General features: G+C 34.8%; 2 protein-coding genes across 2 annotated transcripts; both read left to right on the forward strand.

The window, feature by feature from the left end:
* Nucleotides 1-444: 444 nt before the first annotated feature.
* Nucleotides 445-4134, forward strand: LOC147560556 (uncharacterized). The gene is made up of 3 exons (XM_086662728.1): nt 445-759; nt 807-2950; nt 3716-4134. The coding sequence occupies exons 2-3, from the start codon at nt 1085-1087 to the stop codon at nt 3812-3814; spliced, it is 1965 nt and encodes a 654-aa protein (XP_086518854.1). The 5' UTR covers nt 445-759; nt 807-1084; the 3' UTR covers nt 3815-4134.
* Nucleotides 4135-4666: 532 nt separating this feature from the next.
* On the forward strand, nt 4667-7588 carry LOC147560557 (E3 ubiquitin-protein ligase At4g11680-like). The gene is made up of 3 exons (XM_086662729.1): nt 4667-5879; nt 6514-6895; nt 7350-7588. The coding sequence occupies exons 1-3, from the start codon at nt 5380-5382 to the stop codon at nt 7494-7496; spliced, it is 1029 nt and encodes a 342-aa protein (XP_086518855.1). The 5' UTR covers nt 4667-5379; the 3' UTR covers nt 7497-7588.
* Nucleotides 7589-21436: the final 13848 nt, after the last annotated feature.

Here is a 21436-nt window from a genome sequence, read left to right on the forward strand (position 1 = left end):
ACTTCAAGCAAACCAAATTGAAACATTTGGAAAATTAATAGAGAGATATTCCTCACTGAGTCAGAAAGTCAGATTCTGACACAAAAAACTGTAAACGGTATTTCTACCGAAAAAAATCCTTAACCGAAGATTTGGTAGTTAACTAGACTTCATAGGGGTATCATCGTCATATAACAATTTTTTCTCTCACTAATCACAACGTGACCACATGGTATGCTCTGGAATTTGGATATCATCAACAGACCACATTCATCTTCCACCAAAAATTACCAGTTTTACCCTTCAATGAAACAGCCAAGGGTCGGGCTAAACGCGCCCATGAACTCTTGGCGTCCCATACGGTTCTGGAAAAGGCGCCCCCACTTTCATCTTTCTCTCTCCCAACTTTCCCTCCTTTTTAATAATCCGTTCTCTTCCCCTCAATTTTGCTTCGGAGCTCGACCACATTTAGAGATCATTAAATCTAGATACCACCCGATCTTGCTTATGAAGTATTCGATCAAGATTACAGAGATCTCAAGAAATCCTAAAAGATATCAAGATTGATTTCTTCTCTTAACTTTCGCTTTCATTAAATCAAGATTAGACCTTATATCAAAAAGCCAAACAATTCACTAGATTATAAATCTAAAAATTTTGTCAGATTGTAAATTTTGAATCTCGGACTGACCCAAGAAGTCTCCGACTGCAAAAGAGAAGGCTTGGACGGGTCAACGGAAGACCTCTTTTTGGCTCTCGGACTAGTCTGTCCGAGAATGGGTATCTATAGATGTCGAAAATCAAAACGGATTGACTCCTTTCCGGAGGCCGAAGAGCAACTTCCAAGGGCGCATTTAGCTGGAGCCAACAGCCAAATAAAGGGTATTATGGTCATTTTCGTAAGCACGTTTGGATATAGTTTATTGTTTCAATCATTCTATCATTCCAGGAGATAAAAATACAGTCGAAACTCAAGAACTTCCCCTGTTTCTCTGCCAATAAATCTATTTCTCTGTTTCTCTCTCTCCCTCTAGATTTCTGACTTCTTCTGTATTTTAGAGAGAGAAACTCATTAAGGGTTGTCTCAGTTTTTTCTTCTTCTTTAATGGAACTTGTACCATATTCAAAAGAAGATAGTAATTCATCTAATCTACCCTGGCAAGATATGTTTCGATCTGCATCAGTTCGAAAACCTGATCCAATCCCACGAACAACACCATCTTCACCAGAAAATCAACCATCATCATCAATGGGTAAAAGAAATGAAGAAACCCATGAATCAGATTCGAAAACCCTAACTGGTGATCCTCAGGTTCGTCTTGCTCTTTATATAGCCATGGCTCATGCTGGTCTTGCTTTTGCTATATTCTTATTATTTGGTGTTTATAAATTACTTGAACAATATCTTCGTCCAATTCAATGGGCCGTTTTATGTTCAATTCCTTTAAGAGGAATTCAAGATGCTTTAGTTGGATTTTGGTCTGAACCTTTGAAATTAGGTCTTACTGAAACAATATTAGCTATTCCTGTTGCTGTTTTTAGGGCTTCTTTTGGTACCCTAATTGATTTAAAGAATGCCCTTTTACGGGTTATTCTTCGTCGAAAGAAATTAGAAGTTTCGGGGAAGAATAGACATGGGTTTTCTAAAGTTGTTAGATGGTTAGTTGCATTTGGGGCTTTTGTGATTGCTTATGAACAATTGGGTGGGTTTGGGTCACTTGCAATTTTTGTTTTAGGGTTTTTATTTGCTAATGGTAATGTTGATTCGACTATGTCATCTGTTTCTTCGCTTAGAAGTAGTAGTTTTCGTAGGAGTACGTTTACTGCCTGTTTGACTCGTGGGATTCTTAAAAGGTTGAAAACAATTGTGGCTATTAGTTTGATTGTTTGGATGATTGTGGGAACTTTATCTGTTGGGATTTTCTTTTCTTACAAGATTGGAGTTGAGGGTAAAGATGCCGTTATTTCATTAAAATCACATTTAGAAACTAGTAATTATGCTGAGAGAATTGGGGTTACGAAATGGATGGAAGAAAATGATGTTCCGGGGATGATGGATAGGTATACTACGCAATTTTACGAGACCGTGTCTTACCAGATAGATAGCTTAGCGATGCAGTATAATCTCACCGAATTCGTCACAGGGATAAAGCATTTTGTGATTACTCCTCCTCCTATGAATTCTTCTGAGACTTCGTCGGCTCTAATGAGCCCATCCCCATATGCCATTAAGCTTGTGAGTCTTAGAACCCAGATCAGCAATCGAGAATGGGGGCAGATTTATACCGAATTGGACGGCATATTCAGAGAATTGCTTATTAGTAGGGAAGATTTGATCGAGAAGGCGAAAGGGTATGCTGTTCAAGGGATAGATGTATCAAAACGCGTATTATCTAGTAGTACGTCACTTTTAGGCGGAGGTGCTAGTTTTGTGTTCTCAATTGGAAATTCAATAGTCTCAGGAGCTGCCGGTTTTCTCAACTTTGTGTCTCAGTTAATGGTGTTCTTTTGGGTTTTGTATTCTCTCATTACTTCAGAATCCGGTGGAGTAACAGAACAAGTTTTGGGTATGCTTCCAATTTCAAAACCTACAAGAAATCAGTGTGTTGCTGTTCTTGATCATGCCATTGGTAGTGTACTTTTATCTACAGCAGAGATTGCTTTGTTTCAAGGGTGTCTCACTTGGCTCCTATTCAGGCTTTACTCGATACATTTCTTGTATATGTCAACAATTCTCGCTTTTTTTGGTCCTTTATTACCTATTTTTCCATCTTGTATTTCGACAATTCCGGCATTGCTGCAATTGGTAATGGAAGGTAGATATGTAGTGGCTGGTTTGTTATTTGTTATTCACAATGTGCTCATGGACTACGGGGCATCTGAAATTCAAGAGGATGTACCAATTCATAGCCCTTATCTTACCGGTCTTAGCATCATTGGTGGAATGGCCTTGTTCCCATCTGCACTTGAGGTATTTCTTTTCATCCTTTTTGTTTACTTTCTCATTTTACATGATGTTCTTACAAATTGTAATGCCCCAAGCCCCAACAGCTACCGGTATGCCTTCGCTTTTGCCACCCAGGCTCGAGCCAGAAGGGTACATGGTATCTGTTACTAGCGAAGGCAGTATGACCCCACGCGAAAGAAGGCCTTTACACTTACTAGGCTTGAGCTTGCATCTAATGCCAGGCTCTGAACGCTCTCCAAGATATGTGGAGACTGGAGTATTACATGTTTATAAGTATTCTGTCTTTTGTTTGAGTAATTTCCTCTTTCGAGTCGCACCATGTCAATTATGCTTTTGATAAACTCTTCAGTAAATAGGTTACTGTTGTTTTCTTCTCTTTCCAACTTTTGACTTGGAGAAGGTTAGTTTCCAGTGTTTGAGTCAGTGTAGCCGTGTAGGTATGCAGTAGGTTTCTTTTCTTAGAGATGGTTAGTCAGACACGTATGTTTCGTTTTATTTCGTATAATGGCCAATTCTTGTGCATATTTGGTTATGATAAAAAGATCAGATCCAAAGCTGTCTTTTTCGTAGTTCAAAATTTTCATCATTTATTTCTCTAGTTTCTATCTTACCTTCCTAATCTGTTAGTAAACTGTAAAATTTTCATTCCCCTTTATTTGATGATTAAGTTTGTTAGGTAAAGCAAGTTTGGACTTTATAAACAGCGAACTCCTTATACTTTCATCGAAATCATGCAATTTATGTTGATTTCTACTTATTTCTCTACAGGGAGCAATAATGGGTCCATTGATAACTACAGTCATGATTGCTTTGAAGAATTTATATGCGGAGTTTGTTCTTGCAGAACCGAAGATCAAAGGTGATTAATAGGCAATCCTTCTTTGTGGTGAGGTTTCTAACCTCCCCTCTTGGTGTGTGCCATGTATTTATTACATTACATTCTTGTTGATTATCGCAAATCCCCTTTTAGAGTAATTCAATTAGGGTGTGAGATTTTTGTAAGACACCGTTCGTTCATTTGCAGATATATAATCCTATATGTTCTTGTTGTTGATGATAGGGAGTTTGTGTTGCGGTAAAATGAACAAAATGTAAATTGTTCTGTTTTAGTATATAGAAGAGTGAAGAGTCTGTATCCGACGTTTGGATGATTTAATAGCGTGTTAAAAATATTTTTGATTCGTTTAGTGTTGTTTCTGTTCGATCTTCTTCTAATATTTTGATTCGGGTCTCCTTGATTTTGTGTTCTTTGGAAGAAGGTCAAGCTCTAAAATCTTAAAAAGGTGATGAAAGTTGATGTGTAAGTTTCCTCTGCGAGAGAAAAACACCTTGAGATGATTTTTTTTTTACTAAAGATGCAAGCTTTTGATGTGTTTCACAATAGTCAGGAGTAATGCTAGAGAATAAGAAAAACTAGGTAGACTTTAGACAACAATCTATTGTGGCTTGCCGTGATTCGTAGTTTAGTGGACCAGAATCAGTGGAAGCATTAATCATAACAAACCACATCAGATTTTTTTTAAGAGTCTGTCTAGTTTTTCTTATTCTTAGTATTTTTCTTTAAGGTGTAGTCAATTTTTTTTTGGACCCGAACACACCTTGACAAGTAACAATGTGGTACTTATTTTTATCAATAGGTAGATGGTGTATTTAACGTGCTCAACGATAGTACGAGTATTCTCATATTTCATGATATCCCAAGAAGAAATTGGAACAACTAATAAACTACAAGAAAGGGGTTGTTGTTGTAATTTGGTACACATAAGGTTGGTTACTATTCTCCAAAAAAATGATAAAAAAATGTCAAATTAGTTTAATTAGGCAGCCAGCAAAATCTTTATGAAACTTCACAACTTCCTTATTCCCTCAAAATTGTTTACATGGCAAACTTCTTAATCATCAAGCACCTATATTTTCTTACTTTAATCACAAACATACCTTTGAAATTTATCAAAATAAACAAATAATCTCATTGCTTTTATGATAATTATTCCTTAGAGAAGAGGTTTGTAGTTGAAGAACAATTGCTTTCTCATGTTTACCTTACTTATTTTATAAACAAATTTAGAAGAAGAAGAAGTTAGATTAGGCCAACAGTTAGTTTCCATGATTCCCTTTGTGTTGAAGTAAAGCTGTTAGATTTTTGGTCACCATCTCCTACCCAACCTCCTCACCAATCTTCCTTCTTCTTTAGCTCTCTCTCTAAAGCAGAGTCTTCTCTCTATTGTTGAATTCATATTTATCTTGAATTTCCATTGGGTTTTCATCATAATACAATCTTTCATTGACTACCCATTTATGATTTTAGGTTTTGATAGTAGTTTTTAGTTGTGGGTTTGAGGATTTCAATCATATTGAGATTAGTGTGATGAACACCCATTTTTCTTTATCAGCAAAATACACAATTCGGATATAGATTTTCTCGGTTTTCGATGAATACAAGGTACTATTTTCCGGCGGAGTCGTTGTACAGTTCGGGTATCCCAGTATCATTTTCATCGAATCCTCTACCCAGAGAAGATCAGACAGTTTCAACTACACGAAATGGTTCAGCCCGTCTATCTCCTTCAACATTTTTTATTAGAGCAGCAATGAGGATATCAAGGGCAAGGTGGTTTTGTTTCTTGAGAAGAGTCTTTCGTTACCAGAATGGGTCAAGGTCTGATCTTGTATCAAATCCTTTCAATTCTGGAAGTTGGCTTACTTTAGAATTTGTAGTTCTAATGATCCAAATAAGCATTATCTCTATCACTTTAAATGATACAAAAGAAGAAAAACCAGTTTGGCCACTTCGAATTTGGATTACCGGGTACAATATCGGGTGTCTTCTCAGTTTGCCATTACTTTACTGGCGTTTTCGCCATCGCTTTCTAACTCAAGGAAATAGCTCTAGTCTCTCTAATGCAGAACAGAGGAGTAGTGAAGAATCAAGGTAGATATTCATTTATGATTTTAGGTTTATTCAATCGATTCTCCTTTACAAGTTTATAATATGTAACAAACCAAGCTTAACTCTTAATGATATTGTCCTTGCTTTTGTCACCAAGGCCCAAGCCCGATAGGTATTAGGATTTCGCTGGTGAACGTGTTGGAGTTACTCCGGTACTGGTGTCTGGTAGTAGGAGGGGGTGGTGGTCACTCTATTAGTTTGAGGGCCTTTTGAGTTAGCTTTTGGGGCGAGAGAAGTCCAAGAGCAGTGGTGGGCAAGGAAGGCACAAAGACCTCACCACATAATGCACTTTAAGCCCATCCAAGCGGCACACTCTTTAGACACCCTTCGAGCGATGTGGGGGATTATATTATATTCTTCTAGGTTTGAGATGAGACACCCTCCACTCTGAGCCATTTTGTAACGAGAAGTGCCTCAAATCAATATCAGCCCGGCTTTGCCACTTAGGCCCAAGCCCAAAGAGCACATCTTTTGGTCGAATGCTCCTCCAGCCCACCCAAAAGGCCCCAAGCTTACTACACTTGAGCTCGCACCTATAGCCCAATCTTTAGAAGCCTTGAAGCTATGAGAGATATTACATATTACGAGTAGTTCTAATACATATTTTCTGCGACAGGAATGAACATTTGATGAACAAATCACGAACTTTTCTCGAGCTATTTTTTGCAATATGGTTTGTGATGGGAAACGTTTGGGTCTTCGACAATCGTTTTGGATCTTTCAATCGAGCTCCGAAGCTGCAGTTATTATGCATTTCTTTACTTGCATGGAATGCAATAACCTATTCATTTCCATTTCTACTGTTTCTTTTGCTTTGTTGTTGCGTGCCATTAACAAGCAACTTCCTTGGGTATAATATGAACATGGGTTCATTTGAGAAAGGAGCAACTGATGACCAGATTTCTAGGTTACCTAGTTGGAAATATAAAGAAGTTGAAGTTAACCTAGAATGTGGTGATAATGATCAGCTTGATTCAGACAATGAAGATAAAAATTCAGTAAGTTCTACCACTTCAATTTTAAATGGAGTAACAATTTGATATGCCTTCTTCTTCGCGCTAGTCCAGTTGGGTCGAGTCCTAGCCTAGGCCCACTTAGGCCGCGTTTGCCCAGCCTGGGGGCACGTTAGGCTAGACCTGCTATATGTTTGGCTATAGGCACCTCTTGTCGCCTTTTAACTTCGGGTTAAGGCACACGTGAACACTTTTGACTTGGGTCCATGTAGGCACCCAAATGAAGTCGACACCCGGATTAGTGGAACCAATCCAGATGTTATGCCAAATCGTCACTTCTAACACTAGACACGTCCAACGATCCAAGTTGACATATTACAAAGCATGGTTCGAAGTCAAAGGGGTCCCGGTGTGCATATAACCAAATTGGGGTGCCCACAGTTTTTTTTTTTTTTTGCAAATACAGAAGGTTTATTTTTTTGAATGTTTGGATGAGCAGGAATGCTGTATTTGCCTAGCAAAGTACAGAGACAAGGAAGATGTGAGGCAACTACCATGTTCTCATCTATTTCACCAAAAGTGTGTGGATCAATGGCTAAGGATTATATCTTGTTGTCCTCTTTGTAAACAAGAATTAGAGAGATAACTAAGAGAAAGATGAAAGGAAGAATATATTCAAGTAGTGTTCTTCATGTAATTTGGTTGTCAATATTTTACAAAATTTTGCCTTCCCTAAAAGAATAGTCTTCACATATCATCTATGTTGATTGTATAGCTGCTTTACTATTTTTGTAAGCTTATGTTTCTAGTGTTTTCAATTTAAATGATTAACATAGTAATAATAGGATTATAAGTAGGGGGTTTGAAAGGCGGCCCCATGTAAGTGTTATACGCCCCTCCCCAAGGCAAATTTGGGAGAAAGTTTGTGAGTAAAGGAGATGTCTTTATCTAGGGTGTGATTTTGGCCCATGACCCGCCCACGTCTGAATGGTCAGTGGACGCCTAATGACCAAGCCAATCATAACCCGTCCGTCTGATGGATGTTTAAAAGACGGACGCGGGCTACGGGGCCTAGCCGGCGTACTGCCCGAGTCCGCATGTTAAGGTGGTATGTTGCATATCGGTAACCCGCCCACAATAAGCATGAACCATTAAATGTTTAGAGTAATATGATAGTGTTGGATTAGATTAGGCTATGACATACTCCAACCTTCGAATTTGAAGAAGCACAACCCTTTTCTTTCCTCTTCTCTCTAAATCTCTTTCAGTCATGTCTCTTCTAATACTCAACGGCGAAACCCTAACCCTTATTCATAAACGATAATTCACTCTCTTTTGATTTTTCTCTGAGAAACTTCTTTTTAATTGACGATCCTTTATCTTGGTTTGTTTTACTTTATTGTTATTGTTCGCTATGTTAATGAACATTGACTTTTATTTTTTGACGAATTATGATGTGTACCAGTGCCCGACCGACCGGTGTCCGACCACAAAAACGGACAAGAACGAAATCTTTTTCAGAGAAAAATCAAAATGTCTGTCCATCTTGTCAGGTTGTCCGAATGATCAAGTTTGAATTGCGTCCTTTCCGCCCGACTAACTTAGGTGTATAAGTGTATTCTTCTCATATTTGATTAGCCTTTATGATTGGGGTTTCCACTAAAAATGTGATGACCATTTTGGACCCCTATTTAAACAAAAATATATTTTTAACTCAAATAAGTTTCCAAATTCCAGTGAGGAGCCCATAGTCCATAGACATGTCGAGGTGAGTGATGGAGCCATCATCATGGGCCTCACGTTCAAGTCATTGGGCCTCACGGTAGAGTCCATTAGGGTTAGATTTGAGAGTTTCAGGTTTAGAAGTTTCTATGTTTGAGTATCTTTGATATTTAAGAATCCTAGTTTGAGTCTATCTAGAAGTGTCTTAGTTCCTATAAAAGGAAGTCCAGTTTGTCTTGGTCATTCAGATGAGAGAATATTATCAATCGAGTTTATTATTAATCAGGTTTATCGTTTTGTTCTTTACTTTATCAGTTTATTTACGTATTTTATCAGTTTATTTACGTATTTTATCATTGTTATAATGGTGGATTCCATTACTTTTACGCTTCCGCAACAATCTACATCAGCTGGTATTCAGAGCCTGAAGAATCTGGGAACAGATGAATATTTTTTCATGGATACATCTCTCCTTGAATGCTGGAAATTTTTTTCACGTTTAGGTCGGGATCCCTTTCGAGATTCTAAACAAGTCTACATTGATCGAAAAGATCAAGAAAAAATTAATAACGTTTCCAAAATTCCTCTTTTCGATGGTCAATACCATATAGATTTTTGGATTCAATAGATGGAGGATTGGTTCATAAATCAAGATGTACATGTCGAAGATAAGGTTTTTGTCGTGGAACAACATATGTCCCAAAGAATCTATGAACAATTCAATGCAATGCAATGGAGACTCATTGACGAAGGAAAAAAATTCATAGACGATTGGACGACATTGAAAAGTATCTTCAGGTTTGTTTTTCTACCCTTGGATGAATATTTGTCATATGCTGAAACAATGATTGAATCAAGTAGACAGTTCTCCAACGTTACTTTGGTCACCGGGATCGATGATATTGAAGAAGTTCTTGACAAACGGAACAAAATTCTATCAATGACCGAGGAAGAAGACGAAAGTGATTTTCCTTCACGAGACATTAGTACCAAGAAGTTCATGCTCCCTCTTGTAGGAGTCTCTTTTCTCAAAGAAACAATGAACATAGGTGTAGAAGTTGATGCCCGTCACTTGTTCGATATTAGGTTTCTTAGAGTTTATAAACTTCACAAAAATGAACGAGGGAAGATAATTCAAGTTATTATTGAGAGGGACGAAACATAAAAAGTGATGAAGTGGATGATGAAATTCATAGTTAATTTTTCCATAGTGAATTATGTGGTGTTCGTGGTCTTCTTCATCAAACTAAAAGACGACGGGAGATGTTGCAATTTCTTAGAAGTTTCTTTCCTACATTTGTTTTTGCGAGATTATTTGCAATATGAGATTTATGTCAGTGATTTGGTCCACCATTGTCTTCTTTAGATTTTCGCCAACTTTCGTGCAAAGTGGGAATTAAGGATCGCATTGTTAAGTCTTACTTGAGGGCAAGTTCCTTCTCGGACGGGGAGTATGATGGAGGCCATCATCATGGGCCTCACGTTCAAGTCATTGGGCCTCACGGCTGAGTCCATTAAGGTTAGATTTGAGAGTTTCAGGTTTAGAAGTTTCTATGTTTGAGTATCTTTGATATTTAGGAATCCTAGTTTGAGTCTATCTAGAAGTGTCTTAGTTCCTATAAAAGGAAGTCCAGTTTGTCTTGGTCATTCAGATGAGAGAATATTATCAATCGAGTTTATTATTAATCAGGTTTATCATTTTGTTCTTTACTTTATCAGTTTATTTACGTATTTTATCAGTTTATTTACGTATTTTATCATTGTTATAATGGTGGATTCCATTACTTTTACGCTTCCGCAACAATCTACATTAGTGAGCAAAGCACATGCTTAGTAATTCAATGGTACATTCCAACAAAAAAAACTCAATGGTCGGGGGGAAAGTTCGGGTTAGCCCGACCCTAGCAGCCCTACTCATTTCACTATAAAAAGGGGTTTGGGTTTGCTTCCTAACTCATTCTGTCTGATTACCATATCATACTCATAACTCTATTACCTTCTTGTTATTGACAATCAAACTATTCTCATTTTGTCTGGAACTCCTTGGGTTTGCAGCAAGTTTTGACCAATTTTGTTACAACATTCCTTGTTCACTCAAGTGGCAGTGAACAAGGAATGTTGCAACAAGATGGTCAAAATTTGCTGCAAGGGTTTCAAACCCCTTGACGGCTTGATCTATGTTGTTCAAGCATGCACCCCCAACCCTCTATCTAGTTTGTTTTTTTCTTCTTCTGTGTTTTGTTTATGTTTTTCTTTGTTTTTCTGTGTGCCTTGCTTGTAGTAATAAGTAGAGGGGTTATTTATGGTTTTTATGGTTTTTATGTTTTTCCTTGTCCTCTCTCTCTCTCTCCCTCTCTTACCATCTCCGGTACTTTCTCTCTCTATCTCTCTCTCTCTAAGATCTAGGGTGTGTTTTTCATTGTTGGGCCTCTTGGTTACCATTTACCAAAAGAGGTCAACTGGAGTGGTAGAGAGATGCATGCTAACAAAAATCTCTCTAAAATCTAGGGTATTCTCTTCATTATTGGCAGGCCCGGCCCTGGGCTCAAAGCGAACAAAGCGTCGCTTTAGGCCCCCAAATTTTGGGGCCACATTTAGGAGGATTTTAAGCGGAGGTGTCTTTATCATTTTCGGCCAAGTCTACAGTTTTATAAAGGAGAAAGGCCACATTAATGTCATTTACCCATGTTGGGGCCCAAAACAACGTGATTTGAAGTATATAAGGGCCCCACAATAAAGTCTTTTAGTCTCTCTTTTCTGTCTCCTACTATAACAATATTATAATTTAAATATTACCTATTATGGGTACTCATATTAATTGATTTCATTTTCTTTTTAGCTTCTTTTATTAATTTATAAGGTACATACTTATGGTTTTAATATTGTCTTGATTTATGGTTATCGGTTTCATCTTTACTAACAAAATATCATTATTTATATTATTATAAATGTGAATTTTAATTTGCAAATTTAATAACAAATTCAAAATATTTGTAATATAACCATGCACCACAATATTTTTTATTTATATTATGATAAAGTTATTATTATTACAAGTACAGACAGATAGTTTGCATCATAGGCACGATAATTTCTTAAGAAATTAGTCAATTTAATTTGACTCAATTGATTTCAATATGTCAGATGACAACCTATCTTAAAGATCTGAAAGCTAACAAAAATTTGTTGGTCAATCTATTTTTCATCTTTCTTGTTCGTCATATCAACTACCATCGCGAACTACGACTGACCACCACCAACGGCGGAGTTAGGATTTTATGTTAACCCGGACAAGCCTAAAAAACTAAGAGAGCCAAAACCACCCTGCTACCATTCATTTTTGTCATAACTTTGCATTGCCAAGGAGAAGTATGATGGATTCGGCCCCTAATTCTAGCCAGGGGCTGCCTACACATAGCTCCGCCCTTGACCACCACCATGATCTCTCTCTCCCTCCCTCATACACACATCTCTCTAGCTGAAAAAACTAGAAGAGGGAGATAAAAAGACAGAGAGAAACATTATAATCAGTTGATTGGCAATGGTCGATGATCATGTTGGTGATTACGAAGAAGATAAAAATGAAGATAAATAAGGATGTTTCTTATAAAAAGAGCAAATAAAATTTGGGGATTCTAAAGCGAGTCGCCCTTCGTTAAATTTTTGAAATAATTTAAATAAAGAATTTATAATACAATTTGTTAAAAAAATTATTTGTGTGCATATATAAAATTTAAGGGCCACATTCGTGAATTTCGCTTCGGGCCACAAAAATGTCAGGACCGGCCCTGATTATTGGATGTCTTGGTTGCTAGGAGAAGTTCTTTGAGTGGTGGAGAGAAGAAAGAAAAACAGATAAAAAAAACATTAAAAAAGAAACCACAAAGTTCTGTAAACCCGATATTATGACATATATAGAATTTTATATATTAACATAATTATTCTTTCAATAAAACAAAAACATAATTTTGGTTATGAACATAGAAAGTGGGACTTAGTATGTAATTTGACTCCTTTATTATACAAGTCAGCTTTCACGTGATGATTTCCCAAAGTGGACTAGGGAATAAACCAACTCTATCCATTATTGACATGATTTGCCTTTCATGGAGAACTAATAATAATAATTTCAAGTCATACTAGAACACCAATGTGACATCATACAAATATTCTTGCAAAAGAAAAACGTCACAAGAAAACATAAAACAATGGACTAACTCTTATACATCCACATGACTTACAAGTTTAAACTTATGCATTCTGTTTATGGTGCCAAAAAAATCTACAAAATGTAGGTATATAAGTGTTATTCATGTCATATTTGATTGGACTTTATAAGTTGGAGTGTACACTAAATAATGCGAAGAACATTTTTGACCCCTATTTAAAAAAAAACATTTTTACCCAAACAAGTTTCCAGTGAGGAGCCCATAGACATGTCTAGGTGAGCAAAACGTATGCTTAGTAGCTCAATGGTCCGGGGGAAAGTTGGGTGGTCCACGTACGTATATACGCTTGTAGTTATGAACATATTTAAATTGGTTAAAATAAGGTGTGCGTGTGCTTTTTCGTTCTTGAAATTGGAACGTAATCACTTTGTACTTGTTAGTGGTGTTAATGTGACTCGACCAGGCACACACCAAACGTCAGCTTGAGCCATACCACAAGTCAAGGTTGGGCAGACTGACTGGCGGAGCCCAAGTCAAGTTTGTTTACTTCAGTACATTTTGCGCAATGTAATTTTGTAAGAAAGGAGTCCATGTAATTTTGCTTCAAGTTACTGTCGTTATAGATTATAGTATTTTGTTGTAAGGAAGGAGCCTATGAAATTTTGTAATAATTACTAATGATACAAAATAATGATGATTAACTGACCATTCTTCAATTGAAAGTATCATTATGGTATATAGGGCGTTTATTACATTTTATGTTGTTTTCACAACCGTACTTGTACTTAGGGTTGTACATTCGATATCTGAATCAACCAAACCAATCTGATCTAAAGTGATTTGGATGGTTTGACGACTAAACCAATAGTTGTCCAGATTAATTTGGATATTAATTAGCCATAACGGAAAAATTTGCTTATTTAGTGTCTAGATTTATTATATTGAAAGAGGAAAATGGAGGAAAGATAAGGCCAAACACAAATCACAGTTTTTCGGTTAATCCAAATTCAAAAAATTGTTACCCCTTTTACAAAACGGCCAATTAATTAAGGGGTTGTTTGGGCTCAAAGATAGTAAACAAAAAAAAATTAAAACACTTGGCATGTCATATAGTTAAGGGGATGTTAACATGCAATGAGAATAAGAGCATTATGTAAACCTGTTTTTATAAATAATACGATATTTACAACAAAAAAACAAAAAATGATCGATCTTTAGTGTGGTAGGTCTCCTCGTCAATGATTTATACACTACGTTCTACCCATTATATTCTACCATGATTTTGGTGTGGAGTTGGGCAACCTAGTAAGAGTAATTGAGACTGCTAGTTTGGATATGTCAGATTTCAGAAGACTTTTTTGTTTTGTTTTCATGTCTTTATGTTCTTAACTTTATTTGAATTTTTGGTTGAAATGCTATAAGATGACAACTTTTAATTGCATACCTCAAAAGGTGAAAATTTTGGAGGTAAACATCACCATTTATTGTTCCATGTGATGATATTCAAAGTTTTCTAATTTCATAAAAGATTTTATTTCTTTGTCCTTACTATTTTCATGTTATAAATTAAAACTTTGCACATGTGATTGTTCATATTTGAAAGTTTTGTGGTTGGTCTTACTTTATAGTAGTAACTCTTTAATCTGGATATAAAATAGTTGGAGAAAATTACAACTCCAAGTATCGACCTTAAATAATACTACGATTACCCTTTATGAAATAAGTATCAACCTTAAGAAACCTGTAATTTGAAAAAATGAAAATGACTTTCTATCCAAATAATCCATGTGACTTTGCTTTATTACAAATGATATTTTCGATTTTTAATTGTTAAACAATATTTTTCGTCAATTTATTCTTTAATGAAAAGTTGTCATGTTGTTCGCAAATACGTATATATATAGTAGCAACAAATGTTCTAGATTTACCCTTCGTGACAAATTTGAATTTGTGAATCTTGAGCGATTAATTTCTTGTAGATGTCTGTGATTATAAAATTAACAGATATCTATTGTATCTAAGTAAAATCGCTAGCTTAATTGGTAAATTCGTGTTGACGCGGGTTCCAGTCTCAGTTCACACATTTATCTATTTATTTTGGTTGGGATCTATATATGCCCCTAGCTATTTTATTTAATTGCACTACACATAATTTTATTTTATTATATAACAGATTATTTTTAACCATTTGTTTCGAAATTATATAACGGAGTCACATCAGTATGGTAGGTGTATCACTAGTTATATTTATGTTGTAGTATTAACGAAGAAAAAGGCATCAAAAGATATTGATATTTTTTTTTGTTGAAAATGTTTCTTTTGTGCTCAAAAAAGAAAAAAAATAAAGATATTAATGTTATATGGTAGGACAGACCTTAGGACAGCTACCCCTTACTAATTCAGTGATAAAATGTTACCTGCAACACAAAAGTTGCGTAAGATAAAAATGTGAAAGTGTACAATCATATTTATTGGCCCATGTTTTTTCCGATGAGAAATTTATTGGTCCATGTGATGGTAGAAATGTCATGATAAAAATGTTACCTGCAACACAAAAGTTGCATAAGATAAAAATATGAAAGTGTACAATTATATTTATTGTCCCATGTTTTTTTCGATGAGAAATTTATTGGTTCCATGTGATGGTAGAAATGTCATGATAAAAATGTTACCTGCAACACAAAAGTTGCATAAGATAAAAATGTGAAAGTGTACAATCATATTTATTGTCCCATGTTTTTTTTCGATGAGAAATTTATTGGTCCATGTGATGGTAGAAATGTCATGATAAAAATGTAACCTGCAACCCAAAAGTTGCATAAGATAAAAATGTGAAAGTGTACAATTATATTTAATGTCCCATGTTTGTTTTCGATGAGAAATTTATTGGTCCATGTGATGGTAGAAATGTCATGATAAAAATGCATGTTACATTGTTACCTGCAACACAAAAGTTGCATAAGATAAAAATGTGAAAGTGTACAATCATATTTATTGTCCCATATTTTTTTCGATGAGAAATTTATTAGTCCATGTGATGGTAGAAATGTCATGATAAAAATGTTACCTGCAACACAAAAGTTGCATAAGATAAAAATGTGAAAGTGTACAATCATATTTATTGTCTCATGTTAATGAGAAATTTATTGTCCCATATTGACAATATTGTCCCACGTTGACCTCATGCATTATATTTCAGACAAGATATTTTTTTTGTCGAAACTAAACTAATTTAAAAAAAAAGAATTGGCGGATGACAATGAACTTAACGTACACATGTGAATCTGCGATCCATGAAAAATTCAAACAAAATTAACTAGAATCTACAATTTGAATTGACAACATCTTTTAACCAGAATGTATAATTTGACAAAAGAAAAGTTTATTGGTCTCTATCTAAAATAGAGATATTTTCCTTGGTCATGCATGTTTTAAGGTATTTTGATACAAGGAATTATATCAATATTCTCCTATTAATAATATCTTAATAGTATTTGAATAATATTTTATTAGACATTGGTCAATATTTACTATTATTATAAATTATTATTATTATTGTTATTTGTAGAATCTAAACTTTCTCGTGACACAAAATTAACTAGAATGTATAATTTGAACAACACCATCTTTAACTGGAATTTATAGTTTGACAAAAAGAAATTGTTGCTCTCTATCTAAAATATTTTAGAGATATTGTCCTTTTTTTGCTGAATAGACATATTGTCCTTGGTCATGCATGTTTTATAGCTTCCCAAAATGTATTATGGTACTTTTATGTCTTAAAGAAAAATGTAAAGAGATACCCCTCTAGAAATATGAGAAGGGTTTCCAAACGGAGTAATAAGATTTTTTTAACTATATATTTTGAAATTATATAACAGAGTCGTATCAATAAAATAGATGTCTCACTAGTTATATTTGTCTTATAGTATTAACTTAAAAAAAGGCATCCAAAGATATTAATCTTTTTCTTTGTTGTTGAAAATATTTCTTTGTGCCGAAAACAGAAAGAAAATAAAGATATTAATGTTATATAGCAGGACGGACCTTAGGACAACTACCCCTCACTAGTTCAGTGATTAATGAAATAGGAAGGCATCGAGATATATTTGACAAATCAAGAGGCAAATATTTTTTTTTTTGAAGACAGGCAAGTATTTAGTAGCGTTGTTTCTTTTCCGCTTTCTATACTTCATTGGTCCCATGTGATGATTTTTTTTTTGTTAAAACCATGTGACGATAGAAATATTATGATAGAAATACTACCCGCAACAAAAAAGTTGTATAAGACAAAAATGTGAAAGCGTACAATCATTATAAATATATTGTCCCATGTGGATCGGATGCGTTATATTTCAGACGAGATATTTTCTTTGTCTTAACGTACACACGTGAGTATGTGATTGTGCACGTTTATATGAAAATTCATCGATAAAGTCAGGACCGACCCAAGTAATATGGGGGCCTAAAGCGAAGTAAAGTTTTGGGGATCTTGTAGACTAACTATAAAAAAAATTACCATACCAATTTAAATTAGTACCAAAACTATAAGCAAAAAACATAAAAATGAACCACACTTTATAAAAAGTGCATCCAATTTACATATAGAAATGATCTAAATATGTTTTGAAAACATTCTTCACAGCTTTTGAGATGCAAAACTACTAATTATGCGTCCATAATCCAATTTTTCCGTCATATCTTTTTCAATTGATAACATAGCTAACCCGTTTAATCTCTTCTGTGACATAGTGGAGCGAAGGTAAGACTTGATTAACTTTAACTTAGAAAAACTTCTACCGGCAGACGCTGCTGTAATCGGTATAGTTAATAATATATTGTACGATATCTAGCATTTGGAAAATTTAGTTCTCTAGAATTAGACTTAAAAAAATCAAGAGCTTCAATCGCTTTTCTTATGTCACTAGGTAGAATCACTTTTAAAACTTTGAATTTCGCAAACAGTTGAAGTTCCATCAATGTCAGATTGCATGTCATGCTTTAAATAACCTTCGAGTTTGAGACAATATTCTTTTAACCTTTCATCATCCGCGGTAGTAAGTTTATTCAAATCAAATAGAAACCCAATTTTTTTTTTATATTCATGAAACTGCTCAAATCGAGTTTCAGACAATATTCTTTTTACCTTCTCAGGTTTTTTTGTTGTCGTAAACTACTTAGTAAGAGAAGCTTCTTGAGATTTTCCTAATATCTCTATCTTTTTCTCTTTTCTCTCTTAGTATGTCCTGATTCGCACGTACGCTTCATTGCTACACTAAATATAGATGAAATAATTTAAGTACAACGCCAAATCTTAGATTTAAAACAGAAAAAATTAGACCCATACCCATTTTCTTATCGAATAGTCCAATTATTTAAAATACAAAATTAGACCCATACCCATTTTCTTATCAAATAGTAATTGAGTGTAAATGATTTTTGGTTTAGGTTGAATAAAATACAAAATTAGGGGACCGTGGGTAGGTTTCCTTTTTCAATTGGATTTCCTTTATATTTAAAAAATCTATATTTGGTTTCCTTTTTCAATCGAGTTTTCATTTTCAATTGGAAATAGGTTATCAGGTCTGAGGCAGTAGGTTTGTAAACAAAAAATATATCCGATTATGGCTAGTTCTTGTTTTAACAAAATAGTTCTTCCAACATAAGATAATGAATTCCTTTTGCAACCTGATAATTTAGAGGACATCTTTTGTATGATAAAATCATATGAGTTGCATTTATGTTTGGGTTTAAGTAGTAAATTACCCAAGTATTTGTCGTTGTGCTCCATCTCTTTTACTCCCAAAATATTCATCACCTCCATTTTTCAATTTGATTGTAACTCTAAGGTTGTCTATTTTTTTTTTATGAACCGAAGGTGGTCTACTTGATATCCAGTATTAGCATGATTTGCAATAACAATTTCGAGTCATATTGTAACACTCATGTGACATCATAAAGATATCTCTACAAAACAAAAACGTCACAAGAAAACATAAAAACAATTAATTTATATTCATCAACATGACTATCGTGTGTTTAAATCTATGAATTTTATGTATGGTGCCTAAGTATAAAGAATGTAGGTGTATAAGTGTATTATCTCATATTTGATTAGCCTTTGTTGGTTGTGGTTGGGGTTACCACTAAGAATGTGATGAACATTTGTGTGTTTTTTCATTCTTTAAATTGGAATGTGATATCTTTGTCGTTGTTGTTGTTAGTGGTGTTGATGTGACTCAGCCAGACGCAGACCAAAGTACCAAACGTCAGCTTGAACCATATCATAAGGGTTCGGGTTAGCCCGACCCTAGCAACCCTACCAATTTCACTATAAAAAGGGGCTTTGTTTTGCCTATTTTACTCGTCCAGTTTCATTACCACATCACACTCAAATACTCATCCACCTTCTTGTGATTCTCCAAGTCAATGGCAGCAATGAAAAATGTTCTCTTGAACACAACAGTCATGCTTTTATTTTACATTATCATACTTGTGCTCAATGTTGAGGTGGAAGGCAGGAGTCAAGTGGCGGCGGCCAAGGAGTGCTGCAACAAGGTAGTGAAGACTTGTTGCAAGTCCAAGGGGTCTTGATGACTTGATCTAGTTGTTTCAAGCATGCACCCCCCCTCCTATCTAGTTTGTTTCTTTTTTTTCTTCCTGTGTTTTTTGTTTATGTTTTTGTTTATGTTTTTTCTGTGTTTTGTGTGTGCTATGCTTGTATGTCGTGTACTCGTGTTGGTTTAAGAAATAAGCAGAGGGGTTATTTATGATGTTATATTTTTCCTTTTTCTTTTTAATTAGTCCTACGTACTTTGGTACTCTGATCCACTTTCTCTCTCTCTCTCTAAAATCTAGGGTTTGCTTTTCATCGTTGGACGTCTTGGTTGCTAGGAGAAGTTCTTTGAGTGGTAGAGAGGAGAAAGAAAAACATTAAAAAAAGAAACCCACAAAGTTCTCTAAACCACTAAAAACTATAATCCCTTAAAATGAACAAACTGACCAAAACATAAATATATTTACAGAAAAACATATGCATGAGTGAGGGAGGGTGGAGATTCAATGTTTGACTTTGGAAGCGGTTTAGAAAATGTGGAGCATAGCTGAGTGTTAATGATATCTGGGTGTAGTTTGGTTTTGGAGAAAGAGGAAAGATCAGGCCCAAACACAAATGATAGTTTTATTATTAATCCAAACACAATCATTGTTAATCCAGACACATATAATTACGCCAAATCGACAATAATGCCAGTTCGAGAGAAACTATTCCATGGCTTGCTGATACTAGGGCTTCAAGTTATATGACAAATAATCAATCTGTCATTAGTAATCCAAAGGGATATAATGGCAGGGAAGGTATTATGGTTGGAAGTGGTAAATTTCTCCCAGTCAAAGAAACTGGTAACACTCTTCTATCTACTTCTTCTCAGCAGTCTCATCTAAATAATGTTCTTCATGTTCCAAATATAAAGAGAAATTTCTTATCCATTTCTAAGTTTACAAAAGAAAACTTGTGTTCAGTGGAATCTCTGCCTTGGGGATACAATATTAAAGATTTATGTTCTAATAAGATTCTAGCAGAAGGGCCAATGGTTAATGATCTTTATCTCATTCATTTTTCCAACCAGAGTCTTCTTTTGAAGCAAACACAACTATTAAGAGGGAAGAGCCAACTCTTTGGCATTTAAGATTGGGACATCCAACAACAAAAAAAATACAGGTGACAACTTTTATCGTGCCAACTCTTCTTTTGAGCCAATTTTTTGTTTTGTTTTTCATGTCTTTATGTTCTTAACTTTATTTGAATTTTTGGTTGAAATGCTATAGCCTATAGGATGACAACTTTTATGGTTCCATGTGATGACATTCAAAGTTTTCTAATTTCATAAAAGATTCTGTTTCTGTGTCTTTACTATTTTCGTGTTACATATGTTATAAATTTAAAACTTTGCACATGTGACTCTTTAATCTAGATATAAAACAGTTGGAGAAAATTACAACTCCGACTTTAAGAAATCTGTAATTTGAAAGAATGAAAAGGATTTTCTATTCAAATAATCCATGTGACTTTGTTTTAATACAAATGATATTTTCGATTTTTACTTGTTAAACAATATTTTTCGTCAATTTATTGTTTAATGAAAGTTGTCATTTTGTTCGCAAATAGGTATATATAGTAGCAACAAATGTTCTAGATCTACCCTTTGTGACAAACTTGACTTTGTGAATCTTAAGCGATTAATTTCTTGTAGAAGTCTGTGATTATAAAATTAACAGACATGTAAAGTATCTAAGGAAAATCGCTGGCTCAGTCGGTAAATACGTGTTGACGCGGGTTCGACTCTCATAGTTCACACATTTATTTATTTTGGTTGGGATCTATATATGCCCCTAGCTATTGTGTTCGACACTCGGGTAAAAAAATTCTATGTGTAAACCTTAAACAACTACAAGGAGAATTTTATCGTTTCTATTTATTTTCTGAAAAATCGATTACGATTCCCGCTAGTGATTACAAGGCATTGATAGCAAAATCAAGATAGAATTTGTCAAACCCATCTTTTTTGTATGTTCTTACTTGATACTTATTCTGGACATCTTGATTACGGCTCTGAATTTGTGTGTGTGACAAAATCTTCTTCCCCGTAGTACAAACTACAAAATAGGAGATGTCCTATGTGCAATCCGGGTGCCT

The sequence above is a fragment of the Eschscholzia californica genome, unplaced genomic scaffold (assembly GCF_041429995.1).
Source record: "Eschscholzia californica isolate CP2 unplaced genomic scaffold, dmEscCali1.0.p SCAF_2, whole genome shotgun sequence".
Classification (NCBI taxonomy): domain Eukaryota; kingdom Viridiplantae; phylum Streptophyta; class Magnoliopsida; order Ranunculales; family Papaveraceae; genus Eschscholzia; species Eschscholzia californica.

Bases quoted from the DNA above. Each gene is read 5' to 3' on its own strand.
- LOC147560557 (XM_086662729.1), top strand. From the start codon at position 5,380: ATGAATACAAGGTACTATTTTCCGGCGGAGTCGTTGTACAGTTCGGGT. The intron at 5,880-6,513 runs GTAGATATTCAT...TTTCTGCGACAG, and splicing joins AGGAGTAGTGAAGAATCAAG to GAATGAACATTTGATGAACA. The intron at 6,896-7,349 runs GTAAGTTCTACC...TTGGATGAGCAG, and splicing joins ACAATGAAGATAAAAATTCA to GAATGCTGTATTTGCCTAGC.
- LOC147560556 (XM_086662728.1), top strand. From the start codon at position 1,085: ATGGAACTTGTACCATATTCAAAAGAAGATAGTAATTCATCTAATCTA. The intron at 2,951-3,715 runs GTATTTCTTTTC...ATTTCTCTACAG, and splicing joins TGTTCCCATCTGCACTTGAG to GGAGCAATAATGGGTCCATT.